Source organism: Montipora capricornis, chromosome 4, assembly GCF_036669925.1.
Source record: "Montipora capricornis isolate CH-2021 chromosome 4, ASM3666992v2, whole genome shotgun sequence".
NCBI classification, from domain to species: Eukaryota; Metazoa; Cnidaria; class Anthozoa; order Scleractinia; family Acroporidae; genus Montipora; species Montipora capricornis.
The window spans coordinates 51,681,263-51,699,429 of record NC_090886.1 but is presented as its reverse complement, the minus strand read 5'-3'; the positions used below and the strand labels follow the sequence as shown (position 1 = coordinate 51,699,429).

The following is an 18,167-nucleotide window of genomic DNA, read 5'->3' as shown; positions in this document are numbered from 1 at the left end:
CGGCGGCTATTTTGATTTCTATTGTTTCGAAAGACACTATGGGATACTCAGGAGTCAACTTAATATGTATTTGCCCCCTGGGGATCCCATAATAGCTATTTGAAACTACAGAAAATCAAAATGGCCGCCGTATGTGGAAAAAGGGTATATATCCCAAGAGTGTCACACAGTCAACCCAACTACCACAGTCTCTCTCTCGTTCTCCACACAGAGAGTGGCCCGGGAATAAGTCCACACTTCAGTGATTGTTTTGATTACGTCATGTACCTTAACGACGTAAACTCGCGCCAGTATATTGACAGGTTCGTTGCTGGGCAACTTGAGGAATGTACCAACAATAGGATCCATTTCCACGTGTTCGGGCAACGGATATTTCCATACTTTCAGTGACCCCTGAAGAAGAGCAAAAGGAAACGAGTTGTTAGCAGTGTCAACCAAACACAACTGTGTAGCATTTAGTTTGCAATTCACAAGGGTGAGTAAAAAAAAATACTTTTCGTACTATGAAGCAGATTTTTTTAAAAAAATGTTTTTGCTAATTATCCAAAATGAAGACAAGTAGGTATTCATGCCATAACTTTTAATGAGGATCGTTTTGAAACTACGAGCTTAGTAAATTTTGACACTCAAAGATTATTGAATACCACAACCTGTGTTGTTTTTACTGGGGCATAATTCTTTAAAACGTTTCTGCGGGAAAGATTCCCAGACACCCAGAAAAAACGTCTGCCTTTAGAACCCTTTACCCTCCCCTCCCTTTAACCCCCATATTTCACAGACGCAAACGTTTGTTCAAAGTCAGTTTCTCATAGCTTCAAAGAAACCTCAAAAATCAACCGCCAAGAGCTTGTACTGTGTCCCATACACTTTGAAATGATGAAATGCTGTGCACAACAAAATCCAATCGATACCTTAAACTTTCCAACAATTCTGTGATCATCGTCGTCATCTTCACTGGTTTTCTTTCCCCGGTATAGCGGGAAAGCGTTCAGCCAGTCGTTAAAACCGTTGTATTCTGTCAGGTATTCTAACTCCGAGTCGAAGATCTTTAAGAAAAAAAAAACAAGTTTCATTTCACACTCCTCGTTCGTTACAGGTGACTTGACACTCATGTTTTGACAAACGCTCTTGTCACAACATCTATCTTGACTATATCTACAAGTCAAGTGGCTGTGTAAATTTAAGATTTCCCCTTACAACGTTTTCTGTTTTTCATAATTGGTTGGTTTGTTCTTACATTCTGCATGAAAATCTACAAAACCAGGAATAATGTTATTATTTGACCCTTTGCCTCTTAGGAGTAACACTTGTAGATTTTACTCTGTCTAACGCCAGACGATTTTACTCGTCAACGGAGGCCTCTTCGGGGATAAATGGGTTAACCTTTTCCCCACAAGAGTGATACTTACAGATTTTACTCTGTCCGTTAGCAGCTAACGTCAGACGATCTTACTTGTCAATGGGGCGCTCTTCAAAGGGTCAAAAGGTTAAAGCGTTCCGCAAACATTCACCGATAACGTTGGATTCACAGAAAAAAAGGGGAAAAATTTACAAGAAGGTCACAACGGTCCAGACTATACACAAAAACTGAACCGTTTATCTGTTGGTCTTACCGTCAGTCTTGGAATTTTCTTCTTCAGTTTTTCTTCTTCTGTCTCCTCTGGTGTTTTTTCCTTTTTCTTGGATTGTCTTGACATCTGCTGGTGATCTCCTCTTCTTTCTCCTCTTTCTTTGTCCTTCAGTGTCTCGTAATATCGTGACCACCAATCCAAAGCGTCCTCGGAATCTTCATCTTCTTTTCCCTTCCCCTTCCCTCCTTTGCCTGTCTCCTCGCCTCCACCTTCTCCAGATCTTTTCTTTTTCTCCTGCAACTCAGTTAACATAGCGCAAAATTCTAAGTTCTTTAGACCTTCTAACTTCATCGTGCGATCATTCATCAGGACGAGATAAAGTAACCTAAATCGACTTAAGGGAACGTAAAAGAAGTGGAGTTTTAATGAAGCTGTAATTTGAGGGCACAAAACAGTTCAAGCAGGATTCGGGATGAAGGTTAAAATTGACACGGGATTCGGGAAAGTTTCGTTTGAGAAACACGATGAAATGCGTTGATACGAGGAGAAAGGAATGCTAGAAATCTTTGAGTACCGGAGTACCGGATACGCGATGGAGTGCTTCGAATGTGCAATGCGAGTTGGACGTTACATCGTTGCGGAATTTGTGATAAAAATATACTGAGGAGAAAGGAAGGGTCACCTTTAGGACGAACTTATGTTGATATGATTATTCAAACATCATTCAGCTGTAGAATGTCTAGGTATCGAATACATACAAGACGAAAGTAAGATTTGTGAAAAGATGGAACAAGAGAACCAAATGTTTGGTCCGAGAAATTAATAGAATGATAAACGGAAGGTGTTTATAATGAGTGAAGTACAGAATGCGCTCACCTTCAGTTGCTGGGCATAAAGCTGTGAAGAAGGCGACGAGAAGGATGAAAGAAAGAAATAAATTAAAAGGAATGATGAGAAACTGAAAGATGGTTAGCAAATGATGACACTAGATTGACACTTCCCACAAACATCAGCTCGCGACGATTGCAAAGACAAAAATTTCAGATTGGGCTAGGGCTGTTCACGATTAACCATTTTAGAGTTAGAGCACAATGGAAGGGGTGAAACGTGTTGATCAAGCATATTAGCCACCAGAAAAAGATTCAAAAGCTACAGTTCCGAGCATTAAACCTTCTTCAGAGCGCGAAAGAGAACTTGACAGAGAAAAAAAGGGAAAACGCGAATGACTGTTGCCCCATGTGTACTGACAGTAAAGGGTGTCGGAATTGCCGTGTTTAAGACTCCCCTGGCTTTTTAGAATTAAATTACTCTATTCATATATATATATATGGTGTGGTGGATTAGGAAGAGGAGAGAATTTCAATCTAAGCCGCAAATTAAATATCTCCTCTGTATTATAAGGTGTTAGTTTCGGGAGCCAAAAGACGTTTTGATTCCCTTAAATGATTTCACGCACACACTGAGAGACAACAAAATTGGCCCACAAAAACGATGAACCAAGTAAACAAGATCTGAGTGTTACTTGAATGGTCGTGGCTTTTAGAGAAGAGCAGTATGAAGTCACGAGCTTAAACAGAAACGTACTAATTAACACAAAAACGAAGAAGCTAATAACATTATTAGAAGGGGGAGGGGGGCTCGGCCATATCCAACGCCACTCCTTGTCTGTTAAACTTTCAGGCAAAGAAATTCCGATGACTACGCAGGCAAAGACACAACCATAACCCTTGGATAAACTAAGTTGTGTCGATGCCAAAAAATGCTTCAAGGAGGACTTACTAGCAGAATTTATCACAGTGGAAACAGGCAAAGAACCATTAAGATTCACTTTTACTTCGAAATGCGAAACAACGAAACAATTTCTTTGCTCCTTCTCTGTTGTGAGTTGTGACTGAATGGAAAGTTTCTCGGTAGCATATACGTATGCATGATGTCAAATGACGTATTTTTTTTAGGAACTCTACAAAGTAACTGTGTTGGTCTTGTTTAAGTGACAGGTATATAAAAAAGGGGTTAATTACGTAGACGATTCATACGGCAATGGCTGGATCGAGCATCTGTTGTTTGAAATAAAGCACAACAATATCGCTGCCAGCATCTTGTTGGGACCACCATCAGACAGCGACGTACGTTTGAGTTCAAAATAAGAGGAAAGGAATGTGGAAAAGTTGTAAAAACCAGTTTCAAAGTTTCTACATATGATATCGAAGGAGGTTACGCTTTTACCCATAACTTCAATGTCTACACGAAGCTACAACGTGGCCCCAACAAGATGGAGCCGCGGGTTTCAGTTTTACAAGGGTGAGAACAACAGGATAGTCGATCCACACAAGACAGCATAGTTTCATCTCAGAGGCGCGCGCATACCAAAGGTTCTGAGTCCGCTGCTTCAGGAGGGTCTTCGTCAATTTCAATAGCGATATCAGCTCCAGGAACAGGTGATGTTGGCCGAGAGGGACCATTACCGACCCCTCCAGCTACCGCTTCTGTTGTGGGAAGAAAGAAGTAATCGATTTAGAGCTTGTAGATTATTAAGTGCGAAGTTTGAATCAGATTTCCTTTTCGCATTTGGCAACTTATTTATAAGAATATCTGGAGCTTAGAATAGATGTTGGCATATTTAAACAAAAATTCAGCCAAATTCATTGTATTCCTTTCAGTTTGGTTTGTGACGGAAAGCACAACAAATAAAACAAGTGTGTTGGAAAGAAGTTAATTACATCATGCATTGCTTTTACTTAACCCAAATGAATCAAGGAAATGAAAGGAACTTTATTTTTAAAAGTGTCTAGTCGATGTAGCGCTGAAGCACTAATTGGGGACACTGTAAATTGAAATTAACAATTAATGCAAATCAAGTCAAATGTTGGTTTTGACGAGAGGGGAAACCGGAGAACCCGGAGAAAAATCTTTCGGTGCAGAGTAGAGACCAAACAAACTCAACCCCCATATGACGCCGAGTCTGGAAATCGAACCCGGGCCACATTGGTGGGAGACGAGTGCTCTCAACACTGCGACATCCCTGCACCCCAAAAATGAACAACACAAGTATGGGAAACACGAATGACTGGATTGTCTAACCTGCTTTTTCCAGTTTTTCTTTCTCTTTGTCTCCTGTCTGCAGGTAGCGGTGAAGAGAGTTTAACACATGCGTGCCAACCAGTGTAAACCGACCAAATGTGCGGCAATCCCGGACTCGGATGGTCAATGGTGGGCAGTAACGTTCGTTCTCTGGAAGCTCCTACAATCAGCAAACGAGAAAAGTTGTAAACCATCGGCTTTGCTGGGGACACAGCAGCCCTCCAAAACAACTCTTTACTTCGTAACATTACAGCTTCTTTTGGAGAATTGTCCGCTGAAGGACCCCTCCAGGAGTCTGTAATGTATTCGCTATTGGCGCTTTTCTTTTTCTTTGTATTCGTTAGATGATCGAAAAAACAAATAATCAGGCTTAACTTTCCTCATAAATGGGATCAACGAGTTACATCCTGAAAAAGGTTGATGCTCATCAAATTTCTGAACTACAGGGCAATAACCGACATGTATATTTTAAACGTTTTTCCATTCAACCAACACTGGATCCACCTCAGAAACTTGATCAAAACGTGGGATGAACTTAAGAAAAACTGGCTTTCACACTCAACAGTAATTAAAATTCACTTTCTTACCACATCAAAGAAGATGACCGGATTCTGGAAATTGGGATTTTTCTTGGCATTAGTAATAACAGTGGACTGTATCACGTGACCAGCCAGATCAATGTCCACTTGGGGTCTGTCGACTGTGGTCAGATTGATTCTCTTCATCTCACGTACGCCCCAGAACAGCACCTGACAGACGATGACGATAAGTTAATATTGATTGAAGATCGCAACAAATGTAAGAGGCTGCTGGTAGCCTGTACTCTGATCTCACTTCCGGTTCCGGTTGATTCCATTGTTCAACGTCACCCAGATATTACGTATAACACAAATACAAATTTCAGGTGGAGTTACCCTGGTCTTGGTGGCCATTTTCTGCGGTGATTTTCAGCTAGAGCGAGTTTCAATCGAGTGTCGCAAAACCAAAACCAAAGTAATTACTTTGGTCAATTAAAAAGGACGGAGACAATCCGGTAAACCAATCAAAATTCAAAGTAATTACACGTAGCCGACACAAAGCGCGGGAAAATGTGCACGCGCGGGCCACGATTGGTTTTGTTTTCACTTCTGATTGGTTGAAAAAGTGGCGAGAGAACTTTGAACCAATCACTGAGTGAAACAATCATAAACCAAAGCAATTCGCTAATTACTTTCGACACTCAATTGAAAATCGCTCAAACATAAAAGAAACCAAAAGCAATTACCTCAATTCTGTGTTTCCTCATCACTGGTCTGATACCAACAGGCACAGGTGTGATGGGTCCATCCGGAGTATTCACTGGTTCAACTTCCGCCGGAAGGAAGCATGTCGCTTCAGAAAGCTTTCAGATATTAAAATGACAGAATTAATTAATTGCCCCAAAAAGCAAATTACTAAGTTCATGTCTGCCTCCTCTTCGAAACGAGTCCAAGTGCGAAGTTTTTCTTATGAAAATCACTTTCTCATTCATATGTAAAGTAAGACTAATTACCATCACAAAAACTTCGCACTTGGCCTCGCTTTGAAGAGGAGGCAGACATGAAATCGGAAATGGCTTATTTTTGGTGATTAAATTGTTACAATTCGAACGGTCATGGCACGTGTCACGACAGCGGCAGAGCCTGGGTCTTAATACGAAAACTCATTATCATTTGAATGGTTTAGCACCACGACACGTTTTGCATCAAGACAAACAGCAACTCGGAAATGGAGTATTGGGTACTGGGAGGGATTCGGTTCCTTCGGAACTGGGCCGCGACGCTGCTCAATCTGGCATTTCACATAATTTTCTAACAGATGTAAACACTGCAAGGTAAACAAACAAATAGCTCACACTCACTTGAAGAAGCTCAAAGGCTGCAAGAAGTTCCCCTGCTTTCTCCTCCCCTCTGAAGATCTGGAACCACTCCAGTGCGGGTGGAAAGAATGGCTTCTCGTATGGTTCACATGCCATCTTGACAATAGGTCTAGCCAGGGCACGACCAATGAACTCAGAATCCCCCTAAAACATTAAACATCGCCGATTACGGCTACGTACGCGATAAACGAAGGCCACTACCTGGGAAGGCGGGGTTAGTCGTTGTTTCCTTTAAAATTTCCTTGCGTTCTGTTGTTTAGGACCTCAAAACTGAAGTATGCGTCAACTATGCCAGGTTTTCCTGTTTAGAGCAATCATATTGGGTTTACAGGTCGAATATGAACTCGTACACCAGGCGCAGTCGAGTGAGCCCACAACAAAATTTGACCACCGTGATGACGAATATCGTTGTCAATAAGAGTACAGACAACGCTAAACCACTTTCGATTTGTTTTTTACGACAATATTCAACGCCAAAGAAAGTTTTTATTTCAGAGCGTGACCAAAATCATGACACAAAAAAAGAGCAACCGTTGTCTATAACTTTCTCGCGATATGATTGGTTTATTTGGTTTATGGATGCAGTGTGGCCCAGTGGTTACGGCGCTCCCCTTGAGAGCTGGAGATCCCGGGTTCAAGACCCGCTCTGACCACTCGTTGAATTTGATCCTGGTAGTCCCTGGTTGAACTTCCCAGCAGCACTTGTAAATAGCCAGCTGGTTTGCCTCCGGCCAGTTGGGATTCTTCACAGTTGTTCTTATTCTGTTCCGTCGTTTTGCTGTGTTTCATTGGCCCTGAAAAACCCCTACGGGGAGCGGTCAATTAAGTATGTATGCGTGTATGTATGTATGTATGTATGTATTCCCCAAAATGGGCGTTCCTGATTGGCTATTACATTGCGTGACAAATTGACGCGAGCATGACGAGTACAGCGTTGTCTAGACTCTTATCGACAACGGCAAATTAGCCAATCAGATTGCGAGATTACAAGCAATTGTGGTAAAAATTTATTTTGAATTTGCTCACTGCTTTTTTATCTCTCTGTGATGTCTGTTCGAGAAGATTTTGCGATCCCTTAGACTTTGATTCTGTTTTTCCATGTCCCCCAGTCTAAAATGGCCATGTTGCCACGATCCTTCCCCTCCCCCCCCCCCCCCCTCTAAAAAAGGCCTTAAAGGGCCTTTGATTGTGTGATTTCAATGAGTAATAAAACGTCGGATTTTCCTTGATTTCATGCAATTCTATACGTCAAAACTCTCCTAAGCATCAAAATATCACGATAACCTACCCCGATATCCTTGTCAAACACTTCAACCACAATGGTGGGAGGGTTAACAGCAATTTCATTGACATCTCCCCAAAGAACTAACTCTTTAAACACAAGCATCTGGTCCCAAGTAGGACTTCTTGTCTCCCAAATGACACGGGTATCAGATACCAAGTGGGTGAAGATCACACGACCAAAGGCATCTGTCAAGAAGATAAAGAACATGTGGCTAATGAGCGAGCATTATCTCTCAGAAAATCCAACGCAGGAAGATCTTAATTCCTGTTCAGCTCAGGCACGTATCTTTACTGATGCTCTTACTTGGTACGAAAGACAATTCAATCGACATCACAAAATGGTTAGAAATAAAAGCTGATCAGTTTCTGGTCAAGTACGAAACTTGAACCCGTCAACAACAAAAAATGACCAGCTCCCAGTTGGCTTGATAGCTCAATAGACCATTTTCGAATTCTCACGGCTGGACTGCATCTAGCATGAAATGGAGGCTAATGCGGGCAAATTAATTTGTGTGAAAAGATTTACCCGCATTAGCCTCCATTTCATGCTAGATCAAGTCCAGCCGTAGTAATTCGAAAATGGTCTATGGTAGATCACTGCGGTATCGCAGAGGTCACGGGTTCAAATCCCGTCGTTGAAGTCCTGAAATTATCAGGCTTCTCTAAGCAATTTCTGAAATTGCGTTCAGAACTACGAGGATCATAGCTTCACTTAATTTGTTCAGGTAACCATAGCTACTAACGTTAACTCCATAGCAACATGAAAACCAAAGATTTACCTGAAAGCCCTGAAGCATCGCTGCCAATCAAACTCCTGGCCTGATAAATGTGTGCACGCAAAATGAACTTTTGTTTCTCTGAAATGAATTAAAATTATTGATTAATACTGGGCGATGAAGACGATAGTAAGCAGAGTGCTAGCAATTAAATCTTACCTGTATAAATGAGATGGTTCGGTGGTGGAGCCATCAACTTGTGTGCATTCTTCGGCTGCAGAGAAGAAAACAATTAAACAAACAACATTCTACAGACGTTTCTGACCATTGTGGTCCCTTCAAAATGAAAATCATCGTAACAACTCGAGTGTCGACATTTTTTTCAAGAAAGTCCTTGTTGCATTGCAACATCACCACTTGAGATTGCAATCTATTGTTGGAATGTTTGGTCCACATCACTAATTGGTTGTCAACAAAAAAGTGAATCACAATATCCTACCGTCTGGTATCCTTTAGGAGCGTCCTTGAGGTAGTCTTTCTTGTGTTTGTGGAGGCCAAGCCAGATCATAACATTCAACTTGGCCTGAATCGCCCATCCTTTAGGGCCATCACCACGCTTCCCTGGAAGCTAGAACACATTGAAAAGGTATTTTGAAAAAGGAGATTGCTTGTTTTGCTGCATGTCAGAGAATGGTTGGAATAGTTTGCAAGGGATTATTTGATAGTTGCGTCCTCCGCAATCCGGCTTTCCCATGAAAGCAAAGCCCATTGTTTTTCATTGTGTTCAGACATGCACAAAATGGAATGTAAGGCTACTCTGACAAGCGCCCTTCTCCTCTTCTGTCCCGATATACAGGTGATAAATGTCAGTGTGTCCCCAAACTCTGCATATCCATTAAACAGAGATTTACCGCAACCCTAACGTAACAACAGCAATCAGCACTGGACAGTTTACAGAACAGTGTTATTAACAGATAAAGAGATGAATTTATCAATGATTATTCGGACAAAATCTGAGAGCTACTATGACCATTCTACACCACCACTGTGTTATAGGAGACTAGTGCATTGCATGAGAATAGTAATGAGGCCTGCATCGTGAATAAGGTCATCTCAAGCCCGAGTGCGCTGGATTTTTCCTCCAATTACAACACATACATGTAACAACACAAAACGAATTGAAAATGAATAAGAAGTAAGCTAACCCTGAGGAACACAGTCTGCATTCTGCCAGCATCTTTGCCTCTCTCCTCTTCAACCAGCGAATAAGCAATATGCTGACTCGGGATACGTGTGTAAGCAACTCTTTTACCACCACACAGCATCCAGATGAACACATCTGGGGTTGTCTCTTGAGGCTAATGAAACACCAAATCAATTGAAGTTAGAAGAAAAAGCTTGGAAGAAATGCAAGTAAAGGTTCAGTGAAACTCTGAATGGGGATGAGATCTCAAGTTCCACATACCCAGGGAACACGGTATCAGGGCATAAATTACTGTACCCTTACTTTGACAGATTATATCATGGCCCAATTTCAATTGACATGGAAGATTCTGTTGAGAGACCTAGGCCTTACTAATGTCTTGTCAGAGATCTGTTGCACAGAAAACAATTTTTTGGAATGAGGCTGATTGCCATTTAAATTTGTAAAAAGCCCGAAAAAGATGTGTTGAAGCAATAATATTGTACAATTTAAAATATACAACGTACACTGCAATCTCTGTGGCCCTCAACTCATTAAAAGACATCAGCTTGCATGACGTGGACTAGTCCTTACTATAATGAAAGGGCTGCTAGCCCAGAAAGACATCATACCACCACCAGTAGGAGGTGGATTACTCCTGTTGGACTGAAACTTTCTTGGTGGAAGCAACTGGGTGATTTATGAGGTCAATCAAAATGATCCAAATCTCGTGTCAAATTCATAAATGGCGTGAGAGGGAAAATGATGCACTCACCTCAATAGCAATATTGAGCAGTCTCTGAAGCAGTGCATTAGCAGCCTTTAGATTGTCTTTAATATGACCATCGTCCCTTGTGCTTCCCTTGAGTTCCTGAGCTGACTGGCACACAGATTCTACCTCATATTGACACAGCTTGAGTCGCTCCTTGTCCAATTTGGTGCGACCCACGTGTGAAGCTGATGGCATAGACTTCACCAAGTTAAGGTACTGGCTGTAGAAATAAGAGTCCCACAGTTAACACTCTGAACTGATTCAACATCATGGGAAGCAATCATCTAGTGGTCCCTGCACCAACCATTTTGGCCATCTTACACTGGTTTTAGACAAGATCCAACACCTTATATTTTTTATTTTCTTTCATGAGATATTCAGCCAATCAAAATTGAGTCTTGGCTTTCACGTGACGAAACTGCCGACATGTTTGGGACCCTAAAAAAAGAAACTACCGCCATGCTTGTGCCTGAAACTATTCGTTAGAAATGGAGCTCTATTACAAAAACGCTTTCTTTTGCTTCACTGAAAATAAAAACATGGCTGCTCGTCAAGTGAATGAAAACCAGCAGCACAGGATAAGGACCAGATCAGACTTTTTACCATACTAAAGACTGGATCAATATCTCCAAAGGTAATACTTGTGTCCAGGATTGAAAGCGTTACTTAGCAATAATTTGCTAGCAAATCTCGATAGCAATTTTAGCAAAAACTGAGCACAGGACATTGCTAGAATAACGAATGTACATGTAGTAAGGGATAGGAATGACAAAAGACAAAGGTTCTCAACAGGCTGAAAATGCCACAAATATAACAGAAGTAACAAAAGACTACCTTGCTACTAGAAAAAAATCGTTAACAAGAGATGCCCCTCTTTGAGTTTGTTGTTTTTGCGATATTTGCGATTCTTGTTACTTTTGCGATATTTCTGCAACTTCTTTGCTATTTTTGTTAATTTTTTTGGAGTTTCCTTCAAGGAATTTCGTTTTAACAAATTGCTAGCAAATTTTTGCTAACGCCTTCAATTGTGGACATATCTCAAAGGTGACTCAAGAGGCAAAGCAATAATAGCACACTGTCAGAGCCTGACTTTAATTCGTAAAGTCATCATTGGTGACTTTGAAATATTACAAAAAGAACAAACACGTCCTTGTGACTAGTTCCCATTTAGTTGTCATTGTCCACTAATGAAATATTACAAAAGAAACCAAGTTGCCTTACTTGCAGCCATTGATGAGTTCAGCAAGTACTCTACTCAGCCATCTGTAAGTATTGGGCAAGTCCATCTTTACTCTCTCCAAACAATCAGTCAACCCATCTTCCTGTAGTGACAAGGAACAACGAAATGGAGTTCGGAAGATCATCACATTTAGTGAAGCAACTTGAGCTGCTGCAAGAAAGCCTGAAGAAATCCAGGCTTGAACCGTATTTGAACCCACATCTAAGCAATATGTGTTGGGGGTCAGGATGCTTTAGCGGTTATCAACTGCGCCTCCCAGCTCTGGGACCCGCGTACACCGCTGGCCTCGGGTCGTGAGTTTCAGTCGATATAAAACTGACCCTGAGTCAGGGTTTTTCTCCGAGAACTCCGGTTTTCCTCCCTCATCAAAATCAACTTATATCTGGCTGCGGGCGGATACCCCGATAGGGACAACTTCTGGTAGCTTTCCCCTTCATTGAATTAAATGAATATTGTTGCACTGCTCTCCCAACTGAGCAATTAAGGACGGTGCCTACTAATTTAAAGGTATTTTGGCGCGGTTTACTGAATTTGCGAGAAAAGCAGATCTTGACAAGTGTTATTGAAATCCAAAAAGAAAATTGGGGGTAACCACGCATTTATCGAAGATAACTAATCAACAATATTTGTAAAAATTAAGCTTAAATACACAGTAATGTATGGCGTTCTTTTCCAAATTGAAGCTTAATAATTGTCTCTGAAAAATGCGTGGTTACGTCCAATTTTCTTTTTGGATACCAAGAGCACTTGCTAAGTTCTGCTTTCTCCGCATAGTTTTGAACCGCGCAAACATATCCTTGTATTAATAAGCAACACCTACAGGAAATCCGAATATCTCGAGATGCGCAGAACGTATGCGCAATAACAATAGGAGGCACCGTCCTTAAGCCAGCTGGGAGTTAGTCAAGAAAGAATGCAATGGCATCAGCCAACAAACTCTGCCCTTAGTAATCACTGTATTTTTTGTAGGCAAGAGCTCCTATAATCAATGTCTTTTCCTTGAAATGATAAATGAATACTCAGAAAAAAAAAAGGTTTCCCCAATACAAGACAAACCTATGATGTTTAGTTTACCATTAGCAGTTTGAAGGCACTACCACAGAGGTTCTGAATATTCAGAGGCCACCAATTCCTAATATTTCTGGGACTGTAATGCATCTCAAATAGCTAACAAAGTAAATACGACGATGAATTTCCCGCCCACTGAATGAATGAACTGGTGAGCTTTCAGCAGTGATGTTAAACTGGGAATATGACTTGGAAGGCAGAAAAACTTGACCTTGTACAGTTCTTGAGTGGATGTGCAGGTCATTACTGGAACAGTGTTCTTTTTATTAAATTCTCAACTTCGGTTAATGCATTTCTCGTGCTCTGATTGGTTTACTCAATCTCGGTTATCAGCTCATATACCTTAGTTTGACCTTATATGGCAAATGCTTGTGCTAAAAGCGTTTTTGTGGAAAGTTTGGATCAATTCTGACATTTAGAAGTACGCAAAAAGGTATGAATTGTTTTTGTGATGAGCCTGCGTCTGTCTGACCACGAGGTATTACATCTTGCATTGCATCTTCATCAAGTTTTTTCGATTTCACTCGGATTTTATCACTCTTTTCGCTCGTATTTCGTACTTCCAAATTTTTGGGAGTTTAAGGAATTTAATAAAACAATAATATTATGCCATTCGCGCTTGCTGGATACGAAACTGGTTATAGCCAACTAGACGCTACGCACCATCTCATATCCAACGCGCCCTCATGGAATAATTGTTAAACAGTTTACAATATTTAATAGGTAAGTTCAAAAGCCCTAGTTGGGAGCAATCTCTACTATCTTGTATTTAAAGAGAAAACACCCACCAGTCTCTCACAGATCTTCAGCAGCACATTAGAGTTGAAAAGCCGTCTGCGGTGATCTTGCCAGGTAAATTTGATGTGTGTACAGGGTTTGGAATCCTCCCAAGGGATGTGGTAGTACTGTCTGTCATTAGTCACTGGCCTGACGGGTGGCGTCAAGGGGTGCACATTTGGGTTTTCACCATTTCTCCGTACCTCATCCACCCCCTCACCTGCAGCTGTCAGTGCCTGTCCATCAATTGTGTTTCCATAGTTCCCTGAGAGGGACAACAAATTCTTACATTACCATGAAATGTGATTGGTCGTTTAATTGCATAGTGATAAACAGCTACATCAAGCTTTTGCATTTGGCCACTTGTATATAGGGCAGCCCACTTGTCAGTGTATCATGTGACCAGTCTGGGGGCTGCCTGGAAGGCCAGCGAAATCCTCTTGACCTTGTGAGTACCCAGCCTTCATTTGAAATGCAGTTGTTAAAGAAAACAGCACCTTATTGCTTTTAACAAATATAATACATACCGATACTCATTTCAAACTGGATCATCTTATCCCCGACTTTTCTCTCAATCATGCTCGCTTCATAGAAACAAGCAAATAACTGGAAGTAATCCTCTTTGCCTGCTGCAGTCTGAGAACAAAGACTGACAGATTACTTTTAAAGTATAAATGTAAGTTAATCAATTTCGTGGGACTCATAACAACCAAGTATCTTTAGCAAACTGCATCAGTCTCCAGTTTGGACATTTTTGTGGGGAGCAGAGTTTGAGGATGGAATCCAGAGGGGCCGTACAGCTCAATACACATAAAAAGAGACGTCTGATGGATGAAAACTGCAAAGAACATACCCAGACAATATTATTTTATCCTTACATTCCTGAAGCAGGCCCCGAATCGTCTGTCGTAATAGACAGAGTAAAATCTATGGGCATCACTCTTAGGAGGGAAAGAGTTTTAACTCAAAAATGTTCTCCTATTCAAGCTAATCTTGTGCATTAGTCAGTTTGTGGATAGGTTGACCCAATGCCCCTTTTCAAGGAGTGTCTAACTAAGGGTGCTTTTCTTTTGTCAGAAATGGATGGCCATGTAGACCCATCAGTTTGCAATAAAAATGCAACAATCTGAAGGAACACTTGCATGATAATAACTGGCATTCTTCTGGAGGAGTATATATCGTCCTCCAAGTTTGTTAATTTGAAGTCGTTGAAGAGTTAGTCCTTCCAAATGCTCAGTTCTGTTAAATGGAAAGCTTCCTAAGATTGTGCACACAGTTTGATTCTTCAGAAATTGAACACTAAAACTGCAGCCCACTGAAAGCTCACATGAAACAAGCAAATTCTTATTTTGGTTCATCCTTTAAAAGAGTCCAACAGACTCTTATTTTTCAACTACGTGTATAATTACGATATCAAATATTATACACTTCTATTACTTCTGTATTTTACCAAGAATTACTATTATATAGTGGTGGTCTCAATCTCATGACAACAATGTTGGGGACAGTCATGTGATGAATTTGATTTGGAAAAACAGTTCTGCAATTTAACATTTTGTGTTCACATGTCATACTATGGTTTTGTGAGTGGTAAACTAGTTCTTTCATGTCAAGAACTGATTTAATTCAAAATATATACTACAGATACAGGTACTCTCATTCGTATTTGATTTGATTTTTAACAGCGAAATTGCACTCAGCAAGCTAAGTTTGAGGCTTTTAAAATGCCTAAAGACATAATGATTCAGTTGTCAACTTACATCAGAGATGGGGGGTGTCGGCTCTACTTCCACCTGGCGGATGCCTGATTCTGAAGCAGATTCTCCAAACTCTGCTTGTACAGCCATTAACAGACGTCCCCTGTACGCTACACCCTCTCCCTAAAGAGGATAAAATGACGCACAGAAATGTTTCTAAGGGAATTCCTTACAAGAAATCACTGTAATTACCTGTAACCCCAATATTAAACTTTTTCCTTCAAAGTTAATATTTTGGAGACACCCTATAACTAAAAAATCAGCTGTAATTTGGTCCATAACCAAGCTAAAGAGGAGAATGGATTATTTCAATACCAGGTTGGAACGGGAGAGGACAAAATGTGGAGCTCTACTCCATGTACTCCATGGAGTACCCTATGGAGTACCCCTAAAAATAATTCATTGGTCAAATTAAATACTTTTAAAATCAACATGGCGAGGCATTTAGATGTACATATTTTTATTTATTTCCAGCTTTCCAGCTCTCCAATTGTTACAGTTCGATGCAGTTCATGAATTGGCCGCCATCTTGAAGTTTGGTAGTTATTTCGTTTATCCATTATTATAGTGTATTTTTTGACAAATATTCATACAAATCGTATACCCCTGCATACCCATTCAGGCCCATGTGTGCCCATATATACACCCTTACGGAATGGAATGGAAAACTTTATTTGTACACGGTAATTTCATCAGTATTTACACTGTTGTGTACACTACAGGGGCATACATACACAGGTCTATCTGTGTATACAGGAGTGAATATTTATCTGAAATATACAAAAAATTAACTGCACTAACAATAAGGGATACATGAAGTATCTACGAAATTTCAAGATGGCTGCCAATCCGTGAACTGCATCAAACTGTAACAACCAGGGAGCTGGAAAGCTCAAAATAAATAAAGGTATTTGCATCTAAATGCCTCACCATGTTGATAAAGTATCTAGCGTAATTTGATGAATAAGTGATTTTTAGGGGTAGTCCATAGGGTACTCCATGGAGAAGAGCTCCACGTTTTGTCTTCTCCCGGGTGGCACAGTTCATTGAAAATCAACATATTTTTATTCTATATCATTCATTTCCTTATTTTCAATAAGGACACAAGACAACATCTTATGAAACTCCTAGTACACAGACAAAGTGAGTGCTAACCAACACACACAACTATGCACATTTCCTCCAAAACATGTTTAGTTAACACAAATGCTTTTTTAATTTACCAGATGAGTTATGCAAAGTCCTTTGAGACATTAACTTAGTATTGAACCCATTCCTCTTAATCTTTCAAAGCAAATTAAAAAATAAGTTTTCTGGAAATGGTTATGAAAACATAAAAATATGTTCGGGCAAAGTGCAAGGAATCCTTGAAGCAAAAAGGTTTGGTAAGGTGGTTGCAGACACTGTGTACCAACGGTAAGAATGGGTGTGTAATTTCTTCCAGGGTAGCACTTGACAAGAATTCTGCCAAGACCTGTCTCTTTCTTCAAGGGTACACTGTAGCTCTTAATGAAGTAAAAACAGTATCTTATCAGTATGTCATTAGGGAGCTTAAGCAACAACAACGGCGATGGCAACAAGAACGTCATGATCTCTAAATATAAATTCACATTATTTCAATCACTTCCTGACTCTTTCACCCTTTTTAAAATGACAAGGGTGTGGTAGTTCCTCAAAAAGGACACTGGTTGGAACGGCATTTATTTTAGGGGAGAAAATGAAAATTTATCCTCAAGTGCTGACGTTCTTCATAAAACCGTTGTTTTGCTGACAACAGCGAAGAAATGGAAAAACGCACATGCAGGGAGTGCAAAGCTATTGTTTTTGCCCACTAAACATGCAAATTTGTGACATTCTCATTGCCATCACTGTTGTCGTTTTTTAAGCTCCCTACTGAAGAAAAACTAATCCCTCGGCACCTACCAATCCATTATTGAGGTCATTGTGCTCATCAAACAAAGAGTAGTCTCGTGTGGATCCATACAGATTGACCCAACATGGGCCAAACGTTGGCATGAAACCTGTGAACAACACACAAATGAAAGTATTTGAGATTTCCAACAGAAAAAGCTCAACATAAATGCAGCTTATGCATCTAGTAATAATAACATGCGTAGGATATGAATGTATAAATTTAGCTTGGAGAGACTATTAACGTTCTGAAAAGGTGGCCCAGAAGGTATTCTAAGCAAAAAAGACCTCCCGAAGCAAACTCACTCTTGACATATTATGTTGTTTCATTTTGACTACAAGAAAACAGTAAGTAGAGCTAAATGATGACTGATCTTGGAATGAAAAATAAACATGCCTTAGAACAAAAGAACCAATTTTTGCGCAAATTACCCAAAACTTTATATCTCCAGGTAGTCCAGTTTTCACCTCTCCACAAAAACCAATATTTGATTTGAGTTAATTTCGTTAGTGTCCCCAATTATGCTCTTGTGCTAAATCCATTGACACTTAAATAAAGTTGTTATCCCTCTGCCAAATTGTCTTGTTGCCACCACCAACAGCCAGGGTACATAACAACTAAAATTTAAGCTTATAGGCCTTGATAAAATAGCCCTTGAAAAGAAAAAGCCTTCAGACTTTAAGGGCCAAGCAAAATGTGACAAGATCCTTATTATTTTGTGGGTTCCCCTTTCTGCAAAACTCTTATAAGCTTTCTTAGGTTAACTATTTTTAGTTGATTAATGCATTCTTCCATCAAAGCTGAATTTAGCTCAAGCTGAGCAAAAAACCAAACATGCATGCTGAATTCCTGTCCAAAAGTACAGTCTAGTTGCTAGTGTGACATAAAATGACCAAGAGTTTTATTAGG

General features: G+C 40.3%; 1 protein-coding gene across 7 annotated transcripts in view; it reads right to left on the bottom strand.

Moving 5' to 3' along the window:
• Positions 1-18,167, bottom strand: part of LOC138047340 (otoferlin-like) — a 57,629-nt gene that overhangs the window by 12,444 nt on the left and 27,018 nt on the right. For 4 of the 7 annotated variants that reach the window (XM_068894142.1, XM_068894145.1, XM_068894146.1 and 1 more), the window contains 20 exons: positions 17,270-17,367; positions 15,350-15,469; positions 14,117-14,225; positions 13,601-13,854; positions 11,726-11,826; positions 10,508-10,724; positions 9,755-9,907; positions 9,049-9,177; positions 8,769-8,823; positions 8,613-8,690; positions 7,838-8,019; positions 6,532-6,693; positions 5,917-6,033; positions 5,240-5,401; positions 4,653-4,812; positions 3,939-4,057; positions 2,448-2,468; positions 1,614-1,865; positions 912-1,046; positions 268-393 (listed from right to left, as the gene is read on the bottom strand). In XM_068894142.1, the coding sequence (XP_068750243.1) occupies positions 268-393; positions 912-1,046; positions 1,614-1,865; positions 2,448-2,468; positions 3,939-4,057; positions 4,653-4,812; positions 5,240-5,401; positions 5,917-6,033; positions 6,532-6,693; positions 7,838-8,019; positions 8,613-8,690; positions 8,769-8,823; positions 9,049-9,177; positions 9,755-9,907; positions 10,508-10,724; positions 11,726-11,826; positions 13,601-13,854; positions 14,117-14,225; positions 15,350-15,469; positions 17,270-17,367 (2,750 nt within the window). Of the gene's footprint in view, positions 1-267; positions 394-911; positions 1,047-1,613; positions 1,872-2,447; positions 2,469-3,938; positions 4,058-4,652; positions 4,813-5,239; positions 5,402-5,916; positions 6,034-6,531; positions 6,694-7,837; positions 8,020-8,612; positions 8,691-8,768; positions 8,824-9,048; positions 9,178-9,754; positions 9,908-10,507; positions 10,725-11,725; positions 11,827-13,600; positions 13,855-14,116; positions 14,226-15,349; positions 15,470-17,269; positions 17,368-18,167 lie in introns of all 7 variants that reach the window. The other 3 variants (XM_068894144.1, XM_068894147.1, XM_068894143.1) reach the window with 2 other exon arrangements.